Source organism: Carassius carassius, chromosome 35 (assembly GCF_963082965.1).
Source record: "Carassius carassius chromosome 35, fCarCar2.1, whole genome shotgun sequence".
NCBI lineage: Eukaryota > Metazoa > Chordata > Actinopteri > Cypriniformes > Cyprinidae > Carassius > Carassius carassius.
This window is the reverse complement of record NC_081789.1, coordinates 19,157,203-19,176,637: the sequence shown is the minus strand read 5'-3', so window position 1 is coordinate 19,176,637 and position 19,435 is coordinate 19,157,203. Positions and strand designations below refer to the sequence as shown.

The 19,435-nt window shown below is 36.3% G+C and overlaps 3 protein-coding genes and 1 non-coding gene across 5 annotated transcripts; 2 read left to right on the top strand and 2 right to left on the bottom strand.

Annotated features, from left to right (window-relative positions):
* The first annotated feature begins 4,052 nt into the window (after positions 1-4,052).
* LOC132116150 (corticoliberin) lies at positions 4,053-5,487 on the top strand. The gene is made up of 2 exons (XM_059524776.1): positions 4,053-4,211; positions 4,551-5,487. Exon 2 carries the CDS (start codon positions 4,573-4,575, stop codon positions 5,059-5,061), a length of 489 nt encoding a protein of 162 aa, XP_059380759.1. The 5' UTR covers positions 4,053-4,211; positions 4,551-4,572; the 3' UTR covers positions 5,062-5,487.
* Positions 5,488-6,625: 1,138 nt separating this feature from the next.
* LOC132116148 (tripartite motif-containing protein 55-like) lies at positions 6,626-13,044 on the bottom strand. Of its 2 annotated transcripts, XM_059524773.1 has the most exons (9): positions 12,782-13,044; positions 12,266-12,435; positions 10,587-10,764; positions 10,340-10,435; positions 9,128-9,361; positions 8,804-8,826; positions 8,606-8,730; positions 7,384-7,430; positions 7,216-7,323 (listed from the first exon to the last, which is right to left on the bottom strand). In XM_059524773.1, the coding sequence occupies exons 1-8, from the start codon at positions 12,899-12,901 to the stop codon at positions 7,408-7,410; spliced, it is 969 nt and encodes a 322-aa protein (XP_059380756.1). In that variant the 5' UTR covers positions 12,902-13,044; the 3' UTR covers positions 7,216-7,323; positions 7,384-7,407. The 2 variants fall into 2 exon arrangements, with proteins under 2 accessions (XP_059380755.1, XP_059380756.1); XM_059524772.1 differs by lacking the exons at positions 7,216-7,323; positions 7,384-7,430 and adding an exon at positions 6,626-7,150.
* A 1,486-nt stretch (positions 13,045-14,530) lies between these two features.
* trnay-gua (transfer RNA tyrosine (anticodon GUA)) lies at positions 14,531-14,616 on the top strand. Its single transcript is given in 2 exon segments — positions 14,531-14,567; positions 14,581-14,616. It is a non-coding gene; the product is annotated as a tRNA-Tyr (tRNA).
* Positions 14,617-14,980: 364 nt separating this feature from the next.
* LOC132116149 (dnaJ homolog subfamily C member 5-like) lies at positions 14,981-19,435 on the bottom strand. Its single transcript, XM_059524774.1, has 4 exons — positions 19,317-19,435; positions 17,430-17,643; positions 16,551-16,725; positions 14,981-15,380 (listed from the first exon to the last, which is right to left on the bottom strand). Exons 1-4 carry the CDS (start codon positions 19,421-19,423, stop codon positions 15,295-15,297), a joined length of 582 nt encoding a protein of 193 aa, XP_059380757.1. The 5' UTR covers positions 19,424-19,435; the 3' UTR covers positions 14,981-15,294.

The window sequence follows — 19,435 nt, the reverse complement described above, 5'->3', positions numbered from 1 at the left end:
GATGGTGAAATCATGCTGTAGAGTTGGAGTGGCAGGGAAGACCAGGAGCTTAGTCTTTGCCAGGTTGATCTGTAGGTGATGTTCATTTATCCATGCCAAGATGTTCTCCAGGCAGCCTGAGATCCATGCAGCTACCCTTGGATTATCTGGTTGAAATATGTTTTATGGAGAAGAGGAGGGGTCCAACAACTGATCCCTGAAGAACCCCAGTGACTAGTTTATGTGCTTTGGATACCTCCCTTTCTATTACGTATTATAAAAAATATTTAAGTGAAGTGCCATAGGCAAATATTTAAATATTAATATTAAATATGAAAATATTAAAGTTTAATATAAAACCATTTTAAATAACAAAGTGTTATAGGTAAAGTACAAATAAAGTTATAATATTGACATTTGAGTTCTTCATCAAATTCATTACATATGAAGTAACTGGAATTTGGACACAACCTATAAAAATAGGGTATTACAGTTAAGTCTTTCACTTAACAACAGCATGGTGTCTTTAAACATCTGAGTGTGCTGTTTTTAAACATCTCCGGGTGCCATTAATATGAGGCTGAAATCCAAGAGGAAGCCAATATTGTGAGTTTTCAGAATTCAATTAAAGACATCAATTCATATCGGTAAACACCCCATTGAGAAGACAGATGAGCCTTTCTATTGAGTCAGACCCCAGTCTATTTGGAGTAAGGAGATCAGCAGGCTCTCTGAGCCTCTTTAAACTCATTTATAGTACTGACAACCTTTACTGATATCTCCTCACAGTTGACCAGAATAGACTATATCTGTTGACAATGATGCGCAGCTTAATGGCGTCATTGTTAACAGCACTGCCGTAATTCGATGCAATTACAAGGATGAAAGTGAAGTGTCTTACGGCGTTGTGAGGAACAAATGAGGTAAAGAGTTGAATGAGCTTGAATGAAGAGTCAAATGATACTCTGTTAGAGTGTTAAACCTATCAAGAGCAAGATGTAACGTTTCTCTGACTCTGAAGTGTGTCAGATTTTTTCTTTAGAACCGCTGGTAAACAGATGACACATTGAAAATCACATAAAGCACTAGTATGGATACGATGCGACAGGCCCACTGCACTTCCTGTGGTTCATCACGTGCCATGTTTTGTTATCCATTTCCAGACGTTGATTTGAAATCGTAGTGACATCGATGACCACAAGCGAATTTGTTAATTTTGCAGCAAGGTGGTACGCTGGATTTGTGTCAGTAAGCAGCTGCATGTCATGATGGGACTTGACACCGGGCCTGAAGGGAGGAGGAAAATTGCTCTGCTTTATTTTGCGGAGAAACACTTAAGCTTTTGACCTCATCATTTGTTTGAACGCTTCATACAATCGATCAGAATGAGAACTCCTACGCAGCAGATCAAGTTTTCAGTCTGAAACATCAATGAATGTCAGGAATTGCTTCATAGAGGTGTTTTGTCTAACTTTTAGGATCACACAGACGTGGGGTGAATATAATAATAATTAATTTACCGAGTGAATCACCGGCGTAAATTTGAGTGGATCAGGGACTAGGTGCTTTGAGGAGCTCGAAATAGAACCAAGATGTCTGCCGCCTTCTTCATCTGTCAGCTTTATCGTAGATGGATGCAGTCATTATCCATAATAACGTTATTCTTGGGATGAATCCACTCTTCTTGTTAACCGTCAGCCTTTTTCCCCTGAGCCTTCCCCATCCCACACATCATAAATGTAATGGCACTTTCCACAAATAGGGTGCAAATTGGTGCCCCAAGTTATTTTTTTTTAAGCGTTACAAGCACAAATTCCATGCTTTCATTGTAAAAACTGGAAATGTTAGATAACCATGAAATGTTAGCTACTTCAAAACACATCAAAAGCCTGTATCCCTCCTTTGGCCTCGCCATATTTCTTGATTTTATGATTGTGTCCAACAATTACAATCACACAACAATGCTCTAATTTTGACCTATTTTATGAAAATTTGTATTCATTGTTATATGTTACTATATTTTATATAAAATAATAAATTCTAAAACATTTCATACACTGAAAAAAACTGTGTACCTAAAAAAAATAGGCCTTATGCAGTTTAATTAATAGTAAAATTCCATCAGATCGAATTGAATAATCCAAAGGATTGTTTAATGATTCAATTAAAATATGTAAGGATTATTCAATTAAATTTGATGGAATTTTACTATTATTTAAATTGCGTAGCCTAAATCTTTTTTATTTATTTTTCTATACAATTGCGTAAATCTTAAAAAAGGCTTTATTGGAGTGTAGGATTTACTTTTCGCTCAAAAATTACTAAAATCCTAAACTATATATATTTTTTCAGTGTATGAGCTGTTTCTATTATATTGTTTTGTCTAAAGTAAAATACTACAATGAATTGAATGCAATTCAACATATTAGGTCAACATTTCGTTGAGATTTGTGATCTAATAGTTTCTGAGTAAAGTTGTTTCAAAGTAAATCTTACACTGCTTTTTTCAGTGTATGAGCTGTTTTATGGTCTGTTTTTTTTATACATAACAAAAATTTCTTTCACTGATCATGTTGAGAAAAAAAAAAAGCATTTTCAAACATTGTTTTGTATCATATTCGTTGAAAGTGCCTAATAATTCTTATTTTTGCATGGTGAAAATGTTTAAAACCAATTCAATTAAAATCTTTTTTTTTCCTTTCTTTTTTTCATGAAAACCAATGTGTCTGGATGAAAGGACAAAGCAACAACGTGGAATTTCCATTCAAACCTTTTGAGAAATTTCAAACCTCTTTCTTTACACTTGTTAGCATGTATTGTCTAGAAGCGGATTGGGACGCTGTCTGATTGGCATTCTGAAAGCAGGTGTAAAGGGGCTCGGGCCAAGTGTTCCATCTCCCAGCCTCCCTCATGGCTAGAGCACAGCGAGGGGGGAGGACAGCACTTGACAGCAGTGACTGCGTGAGTGACGCGGTCCTGCCGCTTTGCATCTGTAATCACCGGGACCCAAAGCTCTGTCTGTGCTGTCTGAATAAGTGACACCCACTAGAACATTGCCCGAAGTTCACCACGCCTGTGTGCCTGTGACTGCAACAACTGAACAACCTGCGCTTTAATGTGACGTATTTGATCGATTTTATGGATGGAACGACCTGGAATGTGACCAAAGGATTGATTATTGCAGTCACACCACTTTAAAATGCATCTTTGGTCATTAGAGATGAATGCGCAATTAAGCAAAGATATTCAAATTCAGTCAGTGAAATGCCACATTTGGTCAAACAATTAAGATTATAGAATTATGACAGAGAAAGTATAAAGTTGTATAATTTGAATTGAGTAAGTATTATTTTAATAAATTCAAGGGCTTTTACTTTTTTTCTTTCAGAAATTTTAATTGAGTGTCATTTTGTCAGTTGACGTTTGTCGAGTAATTTGGCGCCCTCAGCTAACCGTCAAACACAAATAAGGCTATATTGGTGCCCAGTCTGAACTGTCTTAATCACAATTTAAACCAAACACTACAGGGTTTAGTAATATGTTTCTGATATGTAAATCTATAAAAGTAAAAAGTAAAAAATTATAACAATACTCATGCTTTGCCTACGTATGATCCCATGGCGATCTTAAGTGGAAGCGCTCGAGTTGCCATGGTTACTACTTCGGTTGAACTTGACTTGTGTTCTCGAACGTCTGTTGAGTGCAACTTTTACGGAACTTTTGTTAAATAAAATACATACTTTTAAGACCCTTTGCCAAAAATTTTATTTTGGCTTCCTTTGAGGGGTTTCAAGTCGGAATTACGGAGCCTCATATAATTTGTTTCATATTTTAGAATATAAAACATAAAGCTTTCAAATATTAGCTATAGGACAGTGTTCTAAATATTCCAAAAAGATGCGAGAAGATCAATAGAGGATCCTAAAATACCCCTGGTTTCATATGCATCTTCTTTCACACAAACACACACACACACACACACACACACCTCGATGACTCATTCAAACCGAAAACTGTTCACTTACGTTCATTCAAGTCAACTCTCTCTCCCCTCTGCGCAGACGCAAGCTACTAAATGCGTGACACTTGTCGCTGACCGTGCCTATATAAATGCAAACTCCTGCCTTCCTTTGAAGAAGTCCTAAAAGTAATATCTTGATAGGCAACAACTGGAAGACAGACGCTCCTCGCAAAGTTCAAAAACCATCCAAGGATATACCAATTACGCACAGGTACGCAACATCTTATCTGGAATAAGACAGCTGATATTGAGGTAGCCTAATAAAAGTTGGGTAATAACATCTTACACTGATAATCTTTATTCTAGTTAGTTTGTATTGCTGTGGATGCGTCCTCGTGTTTTGCGCACAATGAGGCACCGAGCTCTCCAACTTTAAAGCGTGTGCAAATGCCCAAGTGGACTTAGAAATATACATGTGTGTAATGCAATTATTAATGCGAATGTGCAGTATCAAATTGCATCTGCCAAGATTTGAGCTTCGTCCCAGAGTGCGCAAAACAGTTGCTGAGAAGTTGAAATCGTGCGCATAATTGACTCACTTCTCCCGCAGATTCTCCTCGCCACTTTTTGACATGAAGCTCAATTTTCTCGTCACCACCGTGGCTCTGCTCGTTGCCTTTCCACCACCGTATGAATGTAGAGCCATCGAAAGCAGCTCCAACCAGCCAGCCACGGACCCCGATGGAGAGCGACAGTCCCCGCCGGTTTTGGCACGCTTAGGGGAGGAGTACTTCATCCGGCTCGGTAACAGAAACCAGAATTATCTCCGATCCCCAGCCGACAGCTTCCCCGAGACATCCCAGTATTCCAAAAGAGCACTGCAGCTCCAGTTAACGCAGCGTCTGTTGGAGGGGAAAGTTGGGAACATCGGTCGCTTGGATGGCAATTACGCGCTCCGCGCGCTCGACTCAGTGGAGAGGGAGCGCAGGTCGGAGGAGCCGCCGATTTCCCTGGATCTGACCTTTCATCTGCTACGAGAAGTACTGGAGATGGCCAGAGCCGAACAAATGGCCCAGCAAGCTCACAGCAACCGCAAAATGATGGAAATATTCGGGAAGTAACCATGAGCAAACCCATTAGCCAAAGATATTTTTACATTTAGCACAGACATGAATATTCTGTACCATAGTGCTGCTTTTCCATCATGATCTATTTATACCGGTGACTTATTTATTTGTAGATATTTCACTGAAGACGAATAGAGCACACTAGGTGTATATGAAGCGCAAAACTGTCATCACTCTCCATCAATGTTATTGTATAAGTGATCATTCAGAACTGTAGATGAAGAAAACGTTTGAGTTTCTTTAAAAAAAGACAATATTTTCCAGTACTGTATTTTACTTATTTTATCTGACAGACTTGAGTTTCATTGTAACATACAGTACATTGTTTAAGTTTGTTAATAAACTAATGAGCAACCATTCATTTTTGTTGTGCAAGAGAATGTCTTATATTTATATTTTTCAATAAAACTTTGAAAGCCAGTTTGACACCTGTTGTCTAGATTATTGGCATGAAAAAGTGATTAAATAATAAAAAAACCTACTTATATTTCACAGTCATCACGTAAACAGATGTATGTATCAATGAATGAACATGTTTTCAATATGTCTGCAAACTTATAACTTTAAGAATCAATAAATGAGGGTAATCCAGAGATAATTGACAGACAAAGCATCTTGTTCGTGAGTGGTTTAACCAAGGGTAGAACAATTCTTTATATAAAATATTGAATCTATAATTTATTAATTACAATTAAAAAGGGTAAACATGATCTTATATCACAAGACGGTATTTTTTTACCACCTACCTTCAAAAAATGGAACCTAAAAGCAAGCTCAAAAACAAGTCATAAACATACAAGGTTTCTCAGAGTATTTTGCACATATAAACTGACTCATTAAATCAATATACTTGCTGACGCTCAATGACACTAATGTACGTTTTCAAAAAAAGACATAAAAATAGAATTTTTCCTGGAATTTCCACTGTGTCTTTATTATCAAATGCAGTATAAACACTGGTGCTGACTGAAACTTTTCACAGCAAACCAAATAGCTGATGAGTGGTGACTCATTCTACAGCAACTGGAGATCTTGGGTGTACTTTCACCGAACCATGTCCTAAAGTGTACGGCTGAAGCACATCCAAATCCAATCAATAACTCAAATGTGAACTAACAAGGCACTCAGAACATTTCAACCTTATGTTTTTTATGTAGCACCACAGAATGCATGTCACTTCGACTAATTCATTCATTGCAAAGGTGGAAGCCACACATGGTGAGCCGAGTGTTGTTTTGGGGTTGTGCTCCCTGGACCTCATTAAGTTGGTTGTAGCCGTTCTCTGTGTGAAGCCAGCAACAGAAGCACATCCTGTCACTGCTCACCCTCCACTGGGCCAGAATATATGCATTACGCAATGTCCTGGCATCGTTATTTCAGCTCGACCACCGAGATGTGCGAACATCACTTGTTTACTCTTCGCCTACAAGACCAGAGACGAGGCGATTACTTCCACGGATGTTTCTTCATGTAGATTAGGCATCTGCTGTATATGTGATAAATCAATGCTTTTGGAACTGAACTGGATGTTGATTTGAATTAAATCTGTTACAAATGATTACACTCACGAGGGTAACCTTTTATTTGACGTTGATGTTTATAAATATGAAATCCAGAGAACATTTAAAGTGAATCATGTCATTCATAACTCAAATAACACTGCCGTGCCAACTGCAATGAAATACCACGCGAACACTCCCTACGCAGTAAACAACACCACAAATCTTGGAAGGGTTTCTTAAGTAATCTCCAATTATATTTAGTCATCTAGTGACTTTTCTTAAGCAGCTACTGAAACAGAAACAGTACCAGCACTGGTAAAATAGTCTGTTTTTAAACTGTAGGTGTCCATATTGTTTTGTACAGCTTGCAAAAATGAACGCTGGATCACTTTGTGTTGGCATGTGCACTTTGTGAAGTTAGGATGATGTGGCGGGTCTGCATGTGCTCAGGGGCTGTGGGGGAAGAAGGGGCGGAAGGGCTTCGTTCAGTGAGTCCACTTCTCCCGAGGCTGTTTGCCCTGCCCGACTGTCTGCATCGACAGCCACCTCCTCCTCGTCCTCCTCCTCTTCATCATCATCATCTGCAAACAATGAGAGTCTAAAGGAAGAGTTCACCCAAAAATCTAAATTTGCAGAAAGTTTACTCACCCTCAGGCCATCTAAGATTTAAATGAGTTTGTTTCTTCATCGTAACAGATTTGGAGAAATTTAGCATTACATCACTTGCTCACCAATAGATCCTCTGAACTGAATGGGTGCCGTAAGAATGAGAATTCAAACAGCCGATTAAAACATTAAAAATAATCCATAAGTAATCCACATGACTGCAGTCTATTGGTTAACATCTTGTGAAGTGAAAAGCTGTGTTTGTAAGAAATAATCCTTAAAGTGTTTTAATTTTAAACAGGCCAAAATACCAGTCTATAATACATAATAACGCTTCCTCCCTTAAGAAGTTCACTCCGTGTTGTCATCTCACATCAAAATTCACTGATATATTTCTTTTAGCGCTATCAAATGATTTATTAATCACATCCAAAATAAACTTTTTTGTCTATATACTGTACTATATATATGTGTACTGTATATAATTACGTATATATAAATACACACACATACAGTATATATTTGAAAATATTTACATGTATTCATTTATATTATTTATATTATATATATATAAATATTTTTTTCTTAAATATATACATGCATGTGTGTGTATTTATATATACATAACCAATATACACACTGCACACTCATATGTTATGTGTAAACAAAACTTTTATTTTGGATGCGATTAATCGTTTGACAGCACTAATTTATTTAAAACTGTTTTTGCTTGTAAATGATGCTTGATCTCTGCATATTTCTCTCCTGTTTTACACTTTTTCACTGGAGAAAACAATAATAGTGTATAAGCCAGAAGCATAGATTTTAAGATAAAAATGAATTGATGGATTTGTTTCTTACAAACATGCAGCTTTTAACTTTACAAGACGTTAACTGATGAACTGGAGTTGTGTGGATTACTTATTGTGATGTTTTTATCAGCTGTTTGGACTCTCATTCTGACGGCACCCATTCAGTTCAGATGATCTATTGGTGAGCAAGCGATGTAATGCTAAATTTCTCCAAATCTGTTACGATGAAGAAACAAACTCATTTACATAATGGATGGCATGAAGTGAACTATTCCTTTAACATATGAAATGGAAAGGTGCATTTTCTTGACCCAATCTGAACATGAAGATACCATCAACCTCATACTGATTAAATACAATACTGACAGTTTTTACACCATGTTTCTGATGGAGTTTAGTAAATTTACTGACAAATCTGATGTATATACTGAATAGCAAGATTGGCTTTTGAACTGGCTACTCATTGAGTCACGGTATGAAAACATGCTTTAGAGGCTTCAAAATAGCACATGAAAATGTTATTTTCAAAATCAATTCAACAAGCTAACTTGATTTAGACCAACACATGTTGATAGTCAAAGTTGAATCAGCCTAATGAGCATTTCAGGTGAGTTGTACCTCTGGCGAAGTCGATATTGCATAGAGCCCGGCCCTCTCTTTTGAAGCTCACAGAGTAATGATCCATGTTCTCATAGCCACGCTCCACTCTCTCCAGGTGCGAGGTATTCGATGCCCCTGCAATTCTAGCCAATAAGAAATCAATTTGTGTGTTTGTTCAAAATACACATTAATGTTGCAGAAAGGATCAACACTTACTTTTGCAAGAGGGGTTTGGTATTCTTCATGTGTAAAAGAAAAAGAGATTTTTTATTTCAGATAACACAAATTATGTATAAAATATACTTAATTTCTACAGGGTTCCCACAAATTTGATCAATCTTTTTATTTTTTATATCATTCAGCGCTGACATGGATTTCCATGCCAGTCTTTTAAATTCATGGATTTAAGTAATTAAGTAATTAATGCCAGAATTTTCTTTTTTGGGTGAACTGTCCCTTTAAATAAATTGTGCTTTATAAAACAAATAATACATGATTGTGTTAGCTCTGTATTTATAATCTATTGTAGGCATAAAGGACCTGTAAGAAAACAGCCATCTCAGGTTCTTCCAGTGTCTGGATTCCTGTCTCCATGATTTTGGTCATAGACTCCAGATGATCTCCATACTTCCTTGTGAGCCGACGTATGTAATTGAGTTTCTCTTCCTGTTCAGTGTTCACTTTCACATTCATCTCTCTCTTCCTGTCCTCCAGGATGGCGTACAAATGGTCAAACTTTTCACACACCTTGGATTTTTGTCGCCTGCCATTTTCCTATAAATATATAAAAAAAAATTAAAATTAAAATAAATTGTATTATATTTATATTCTAAAAAGATATGTATATTATATACACTGCTGTTCAAATTGTGAGGGGTAAATTTTATGTAAATTCAAATAAAACTGATCTGAAGTGACAATAAGGATGTTGCACAGTTCTTTAAATAAATCTGTTTTTTTCTATTCTAATCAAAGAATCCTGAAGAAAATGTATCAAAGATTCAACTGTTTTCAACATTAATAATAAGCAGAAATGTATCTTCAAATGCAAATCAGCATGATTTCTGAAGGATCATGTGACACTGAATACTGGAGTAAGGACTGCTAAAAATGAAGTTTTGCAATAACATGAATAAATTACATTTTAAAATATATGAATAAATAAAATAGTTGCTTTAAATTGTAATTATATTTTACAATATCACAGTATTTTTCCTTCAAATAATTGCAGCTTATGTGAGCATAAGAGACTTCTTTATAAAAATCTTAAGATCTTTATGTAAGCGGTATATAGCACATGATCATATAATATTTTATGAAAGAATGCCACTTTTAGGCTATTATTGGACGACTGGAACACAGCCATAATGTTTGATGTAAATCGCTAACTATGGACCACCATAATTTAAGAATAAGGTTTATGTGTAAATGCACTCTCTAAATCAATAGTTTGACTGCCTGCTCCTTTCTTCGACCGTATCTAACCCTCAACCTTGTTCACAATGACTTTCCGTCAGAGAAGCCATATGCTCAACAACAGAGATGGCTCATTTCTGCCTGCTTGTCAATCATGGAGCCTCTGTGAATGCAACTGTGAGGTCTGGAGAGAATCCAGCTTCCTGCCTGCCTGGCTCGTCGATGCCAGAGCGTGTGTATCTATTGTCAGAGGAAGCGTTCTTACATTCCTCATCAATAATCCTACTCTTATGCCAGGCTTTGGGGAGGGAGAAGCCCCCACACAGGGTGACTAACCTCTATGCTTCTGCAGGTCTCCTCCAACTGACTGATGATGCCTTGAATTCTGTCATTATTGCCCACCATCATTGCTATTCTATCCGAGAGCTCTGTCTGGAGATGAGGACGTGCGTAAGCATATTAACACACAACTGTAAAAATATATGCTGCACACACAAGCACATACACACTGACGCAAACTCTGGCGTACTTATGCAGACAAACATAAAATATTCATATGCCTGGAAAGCGCAAGAGTTTTTACCTTTTGCGTCTGGTAAATACTGTTAAGAGGGGCCACTTCACAGTCCTTATGGGCGCCGAACACTTTACACATAGAACAAGTGGGAACGCCGCAGGTCAAGCAGTAAATGTTGATTTTCTCATCCTCATGGACTTCACACATCGGTTGGTCAACCTTCTGTTCAGGAGAAGGTCTGCTGCTTTGGAGAATAACAGATCCATGAGTATCAAAGTCTGACATCTGAGGTTAAACAGTATTTAATAAAACAGATTCTAAGGTTCAATACCTTTCGGCTTTTGCCTCAGATGTGGACAGGACTTCAAATTAATGCCTAATGAAATAACTTTAGAGTTCACATGGACATATTGAGGGTTTGTTATGTGTGTCAGGTAGCCTAAGAGACTCAACACTGACTGGAGGAACTAAAAATAAATTTGCTGCCAGCTGACTGTCATCCTTAGCCTTCTGATCTGTCCGAGTCTCAGGTCTTGGGAGCCACATGGACGCTAGGTAATCTGTCTTTTGCAGTGAAAAACACTGATTTATAGAGATTTAAACATGAACCTCTCATTCAAAAGCTGTTTTTGAGTTCATAAAGTGAAACGCTTAAGTGGGATGCAAAGTGACAGAGTGGTGGAGAACTTAATCGTTCAGCCTTGGGGAATTTCATTCTTAAAAGGATGTCTGCTCTTTTTTCTTTTCTTTTTTTCTTTTTTAATAAAAAAAGGTTTCTTCATGCACTTTACTTAAAGGCCAAAAGATTATTACCTCTACAATAGAGGTAACTATGGAAGCCCATTTCCAACACATAAGAAAAAAAATATTTTGGTAATCAATAATAATATAATATAATATGTAATTATATGGAAAAAAAAAAGTTTTTTAAAAGTCATAATTTTGACAAGCCCACCACACAGGAAAAGTAATCATACGTAAAAAACAACAACAACAAAAAGTAATTATTATATCAAAAGTTTAAAAAAGGCCAGTTATGTTACATTTTATAATCATCTTATAATTATGATTTACCAAAGCATTTCTTATGTGGTGGAAATGGGCTTCAGTCTGTAAATTATAGCCTATTAATAGAAATCACATTAGTTTAGACATTAATTGATTAAATGTTTTAGTCTACAGAGCTCCAGACTAAACAAAAATGAATAGGAAAAAGTTATTGACTCCTAACCAGCAGCATTTATAACCAATATATATTGTTATTTCATTATATTAGAATATATAACTAAAATGAATGATGGTAATCTCAGGAACATAAGGTACACATAACAGTAATAGTTCCTGGTTTATAAATCGGGTATAACTGAAAAATGACTCGCGGCTCATTAGTCATTTGTATACTTTGTAACGAATCAGCCTGCTATAATTGTTAAGACTGACTCATTAAAAATAACCGATACATAAGAGTCGCTGGTTAACGAATCGAGCATCAAGACTTGTGTGCAGGAAATGCTGCTGCGCACTCGCAAGAAAACAAAGTTTATCGAAATGTCGCCAGCTATTATTATTTTTTATCACTGTCACCAATTTTGGCTCACAACTGGTAACATTTTGCTCGCAGTCTGGAGCCCTGGACTATATTTGTAGGCTACATTTCTATTGAACATTGTCATCACACAAGGGATCTTGTTAAACCATAAGGACATCCTAGAGCTTCCCGAGGGGTTTTGTTTCTCAGGTCTAACCTGATGTACTCCTGCTTGTACATGTCAATGATGTTTTCCACCAGAAGGTTTCTCTGCAGACCGTAGACCCCATGGCGGTTCAGCACAACTTCATGCCTGCAGGATGGACACCTGAAACGGCCACCTGACGTTACTGTGCCTCCTCTGGTGGGAAGGTATGGATTTGAGGACTGGATAGGAAGTGTGAGACAGCAAATGGACAAAACTCCTCATTTTTTAGTGATTATTTAATGTTTATTTACAAATATATATTTTAGCTTTAGGTAGAACACAGTCTGTTTTAAAATAAAAAAGGCGATTTAGGTGAAGCAACACTATATTAGACTAAATATTAGGCTACAGTAAAATAAAACACAATTAATATACTAAATAAAGGTTCTAAAACTAAATAAAGGTTCTAAAAACATCCACTCATAAATAAAATATAGTTTTTTTTCTAAAATAGGGTATATCAATATTTTTGTGATAAATTTTGTTAATAAAAAAAATGTAAAAAAAAAAAAACTGAAACTGTACCTGGAAAATGTCATTGGCACATTTCCGGCAAAGATTGTGTTGACAAGGAAGAATCACAACCGGTTTCGTGAACATTTCCAGACAAATGGGACAAATAAGCTGCTTCTCCAAGCTGTCCATCCTGATTTGATGAGCAACGACTTAAATTGAGAATGAGACCGTTTGTGACTGAGAAAATTAAATTGCCCCAGTTCTTGTACACGGGGTGAAATCAGGCCCTCTCCATTGCCCAACCGCCTGTCTGTAGCCTCTATAATGAGGCTTGGCATTCCCCCACGCCTAGGCCCACTATCACTGAGCGCTGTTTTTAGAAACTGCACGTCAGAGGTTGCCATGTTTACTTGCCCAAATATGAAAATGATACGGTTGACTCAACGTGCATCTCTTAAACACAGTAAACACAGAAAAGATAAAAAAGACATTGATTAAATAAATGATAATAAAAACATATTACATATTCTGCATAAAAATACGATTTAAATATGATTATAATTTTTGTATTTTTGCTGTTAGGAGAAGACAGATCAAAGACTTATCAAAGCACACAAAAAAAAATTATGCTGTGGCGCCCGGGAGCAGTCGGGGGTTCGATGCCTGGCTCAAGGGCACCTAAGTCGTGTTATTGCCGGCCCGGGATTCGAACCCACAACCCTAGGGTTAGGAGTCAAACTCTCTATTGCCTGTTTTTGCTCAATTTTGCCAACAAAAACACTTCCAAACAAAGATCACAGCGCCGTTTTGTGTCTCTGAGCAATGTAAGGTGTTCACTGCTTTTTGAACGAATCAGTTGAAGGAACGATTCGAATCACTTATCAGTGACTCACTCATTGACAAATGCTTAGTCAAATAGGCTACTTTGTCCTGAATGAATCAGCTGTTTGAATAAATCGGTTGAATCTCAGTGACTCTCTCATTAACATCCACTTCCTGCCAACTACTGGCGGTTTTAATTTCATATTTCGACATTCTTTTCAAATATCAGTATTCAGCGTTCTGTGGTTAAAACAAAACAGTATTTATGCATTTGTAACTGCAGCCGTCTGCAGGTTAAATGCATCCATGTCTCTTCTGAGATACATTAACCTGTGTAAATACATCTAAATATATTCAGATATTTTTTTAATAAGCAATTTTCATGCTTAAGGACAATATCACATACTTTTACAAACTTTCACACAAGTAATATTCTAAACGGTGACTTCAACGTCTACCTAAGTCATTTTATGGTAAGAGATCTACTTTTACACAAGTGTCTTTCAGGTACTAGTTTATATCAACCACTGATTATACAACAATTTGGAAAATACTGTAAACTCATCTAATCGGCGTGATGACGTTTAATGTCTCCACATTGCCTAGCTGTAGTCTCATTTAGCAACTTTAGCAAAGGTCTTTTCAAGAAACTTAACAGTAAAAAAAAAAAAACTCACGAGTGTAACATTAGTGTAACTGGTGTGTTTTATAACCGTAGCGCAATACACGTTTTTTCATATGCAGATTTCTTCTTATTGGTTTTATTATTACCATGTAACTGTTAACAATTGCATCAATGTATCTGACATTCGGTTACATTATTTTCGCTTTTCAGTTTTGTTATTATGAAACGATAATCTATCGATTACTAGCGTGAGTTACTGAATTTTGCTTAGATAGAGTAAATGACACGTTGTCAAATTATGGTCAAAAACCTAAAGCACTTCTTGGTCTTATTTCATAAAAAACTTAAAATCGCAGTGAAAATTGTAGGTTCCTTCGATAGCTCAGTTGGTAGAGCGGAGGACTGTAGAGGAATCACTGTAATCCTTAGGTCGCTGGTTCGAATCCGGCTCGAAGGAAACTTGTTTTCTTTTTCTTTTTGTTAAAACAAGCAATATCCTATCTATATTCATTTAGAGTACTATATGTATAATAAACTATATATAAAAAAGTATAATAAACCTATTGTGTAACATATTTGTCAGTCATACATAGGCCTAAATGGACAGTTAAGATTTCTAAATAGCAAAAATAATAGACTGTTTTAAATACTAATAAACAGATGTACATATATATAATCAAATGAATCAAATTTCTTCCCATCTCATACATTTGAACTAACTGCAGTTAATTGAATATTCCACAGCTATATTTTAACCATGTTCATACTTTTTAACTTAATAAATAATTGTTTTCACAAAGAATACCTGAATGAATGGCAAATATGTTACATTATGTTTATTGTTATAAACGGATGAACATTTTATATGGAAAATGTAAATTTAGGCCCTGAGTGTACATAATATTATTTAAAGGAGAATCATTCATCAGTTTTGATCACATAATCAATTTTAATTCCACAAGAAGGACAAGAATAATATAATATCTGTTATTTACAGACAGCATGGCTAAACAAAGCTTAAGAAGTTGAGAGTATTTTTAGCTTTCTCAGTCCTAACATAAACTGTATATTGTAAAAGACACCAATATATTCCAAAAGATTTTTAAAATTAATATCTATCGTCACTTTTTTCCATTTAGGTATATGTTCTGTGTCCGTCACCGATCAGCTGGGTCTTCTCACTAGCATTGGTTGGCTGCATTACAATCGGAGTGTCGCCATCTGGAAAACCAAAATCACAGGTAAAAGAGGTCACATATGTTCAATATGGACTATACAAGAGGTTACACTGTCTAATGCTATGCCATTTCACACTCCTAATTGAGCTTCCTGCTGAAATGAAAAGTGTTTTGTACACTCCAAGGACGTCCCAGCAATCTGCCGTTTGCCTGCCCCTGCTGGCTGCGCTTTTCTGACCTCACTGAGCTGGCTCAGTATCACTGGTTTGAAGGGCAGACAACTGTCCACTGGCTTACCTAATGCTGAGAGTTTTCTGATTCTGAGACCACAGGGGTGGATTTTTAGAGACTACTTCAGCATGATATGAAGTCTAGGAAACATTATTGTAGGAAACATTAATATGAATGCTATGAAGCAGACAAAAATATGTTTTCAGGTAGCCTAAATATTACAATAAAACAGTTTTTACATGGTGCACTAGTATATAATATTTAAAGGGATAGTTCTCCCAAAAATGAAAATTCTGTCATTAATTTCTCACCCTCATGTCGTTCAAAACTTGTAAGACCTTTGTTCATCTTGTGTACTCAGAATTAATGCTCTGCATTTAACCCACACAAATATAAATGACCACAAATATAAATGCTATAAAACAGGTGCCTGCTATACTTCATTAGTATATAAAAGCGGGATCTTGTGTGCTGCGGGTTCTCAGCTTGTCTAGGTGAATACAAGTCAACTAAAATGAAAGCACAAGTCAACTTAGATTTGCCCACAGTGTATTTTTACCAGACGTAGCTTGAATTTAAGACAAAACAAGGCTTTTTCTTTTTTTGTCTGTACCATCTTGCATGCTGTCTTTCAAATACAGGGAAAGAAAACATTGTTTATTTTTATTGTGAGAATGCTATAAAAAAACTAGTATGCAAACACACTTTGAGAAATGACTCAGACTGTAATTATCACTTTTGTGAGGGACTGCAGCACAAGATGTAAAAAAAAAACCTCCTACACCTCACTGGCAGAACAACAGTGTATTATATCCAAACATCTGGCTCAGAAGTATCAACTATTTATTTTTGTAAGTATGATGAGTTATTACGTTAGTTGAACCTTCTGGCTGTCGAGTAACTGAGGTGTGTTCTGTGCTCTTATGCTATTTGAAAACGGAGTGTGTGACCACCTAAAGAACACATCAGCATGTCCTCTTACCTCTCTCGTTGTCTGTGCGGATCTGCTCCTCCAGGTCTTCGGGAGACACATAGCACTCCGGGTCCTCTTCTCCAGGTGTGTGAGGTTTGCACTTCCCACAACAGCAGTTGAAACAGCAGCACAGACAACAACAGAAATAGCAACCTGTCAGCAAGCCACAGATGGCAAACAGACCCTATAAATGAGAATATTCAAAATCAGACAGGGACACAATATCAGGGTTTAGTTTAGATATAAATGCATTCAAAATATTGACATTACAGTATCTGTATTATATAATATTACTTTAGAAAATTAAATCATTTACTTATCATTTACTATAATGTCAAATTTAACTATTTAGTGAGCAGATGCATTTATATAAATTAGGATTACGTTTTATTAACTTGTTCATTTTGCAATAATATTCTATGATTTATCTTTCAGAGTTAATATTACAATATTCAGTCTTATTCTGTCTTTTTATACACCTTTTCAGATAATGCTTGGTTCAGCTAGGTTCTTTTAGTTAATGCATTAACTGATTATGAGCAATACATTTGTTATAGTGTTTAATATTCTTTGTTAACATGACATTGTAATTGTTCACTGTTAGTTAGCTAAGGTCCATTACAAATTATAAACAGATGCAATTTTTTTAATTAATAATGTATAAGTAAATGTTGAATTGTTTTGACATGGGGGGGGGGTCACATAATTAGATGCAAAAATATAATTTATTATGACCAATAGAATAAAATTTTAGACTAATTTATAATGTAATTAATATAATTTAATGTGTAGATTACACCAACAAGATTAGATTTCAAAGTTAAGGTCAGGCAAAAATTGTTCCCTAAATTGCTCATTTTAATGTAAAAAAAGGGGATGATACCGCACCTTTGCCCACCAGCTGGAGAGCATAAAGTATGTGTTCACATTCTCCTCCCCAAACTGCTGCGACACATACAGACCCAGGGAGCCGTACTTGTCGTAAATGTTCCTCTTAGTGACGTCAGACAGCACGACATGAGCATTGTTGAGCTCTTTAAATTTGTCAGTGGCATCGGGGTTCTCGGGGTTCTTGTCAGGATGATATTTCAAAGCAAGCTTCCTAAAAAAAAAAAAAAACAGGGGAGGACATTTAAAAATGAAAAATGTATTCGAAAAACTGACTGAAAAGAGCTGAACCAACCTGAGGATCATACAGAAGTCTTAGAAATTAAAATTTAAAGAACAGAAGTTGTTGAAAGACCCTAAGATCAATGTAATTGACAGGGACTATATTTAAATGACCTTAGAAATACAGAATCTCAGCAAGAATGTGATTCTTTTCTTTGTATTCCCCTAATGAGAGTGACATAAAACAACCATTAGCTTAAAAAAGAAACACAAATACTTCTGGACTCGCGCACAGTAAGAGGAGACTCATTAACACGAGCCAGTTTAAAATGCTGTCTGTCTGTTTGATGATCTCAGCAGGGTGTGATCTTTTGCGGCTAGCTGTCTTATGCGCACGCTGCTTGACCTGTCTATGTGTCGGCAAGACCGCAGACCCCATTAGTGCCTCCAAAAGCTCCTCTGCACATGAGGGGTGGTGAAGAGAGGAACGTCACCAAGTCTGACATTTTTCCCATTAGAACCAGCAGTGCATTGCAAACGTCTCTGTCTCTGACTCAGTTCAGGTCTGCTCTGAATGAATGCCAGCATGTCCAAAACCTGCGCAAACACTCTTGCAAAGTCTCTGCAGCAATAAGGAAGAGTTTGACATTTTATAATGCTGTGAAATGCAATATCCTTCAAAATGGTTGTGGATGATCAGATAGCAAACTATAAATATTTATGGTAAGGAGTTATGGAGGTATGGAGTAGCATAATCTAAATTTTTTTTTTTTTTTTTTGCTGAACCAAAAACTAAAAATTTAATCTATGATTTATTATGCCTTGTGCATGCTTGCTTGTTAATTTTTGATTAAGACAATGGCTTCTGCAAGAGTTGTGATGATTATATATTCATTAACAGCAAACAAGTGCTGTTAAAATGCTAACCATTTAAATGCCTCCTTGAACAACGTGGAAATTAGAACAATTACTCTATAATTATTGGAACATCAGTATGTTGTTAGAAATGAAAGTGTCTAATGAAGCTCTCTGACGTCTTTGTGTTTTAGCATACAAGACACAAAAACAGCACAGGTTGTGCATAAATTGCAGCCTTGGAAAACTGTATAAAAAATTATATATATATATATATATATATTAAGCAGCCACAGAACTATTTACTATCTTGCATATACATTCTCCTATATGTATGACAAAGAATGAATGTTGTATATATTTTTTCCCAGGTTTCCCTGCTCTGCTGCAGCATAACGTTTTGTTAAACCAACTGACAAGTGAGACCAACTTGTTATGGTGTAAGCGTCGAGATATTACCACCAAAGGCAAGGTTGGCACGTTTCCATGGAGCTATGTAAATTATAGTGCAGAATCACTCATGCACATATCATGTACCCCTGAACATGCTCTCGTATCTAAGATTCCTTTATCATTCCTGATCCCAGTAAAATAAGGGATGCCATCTGTTCAGCATAATGAATATTTTAGTTTTGTGGAAATCATTTTATATTCATGCAGCTCCACTGCAACTGAAGGCTGAGATTATAGAAGAATGAGTCGCAGTTTGCCACCTTCTCTATCCTTGGCTCCATAGTTCACCCCAAGTAGAATCCAAACTTCATACAGTAAATGCACCTTGGGACAAATAGGTTGTGAATCATGTCTTACCTGTAGGATCTCTTGATGTCATCATGAGTGCAGTTCTTGTCAAGCCCAAGAACCTGGTACAGAGCCTCTCCTGATGTGGACAGGGCTCGTTGCCTTTGTTCAGCCATGATCTTAAACCA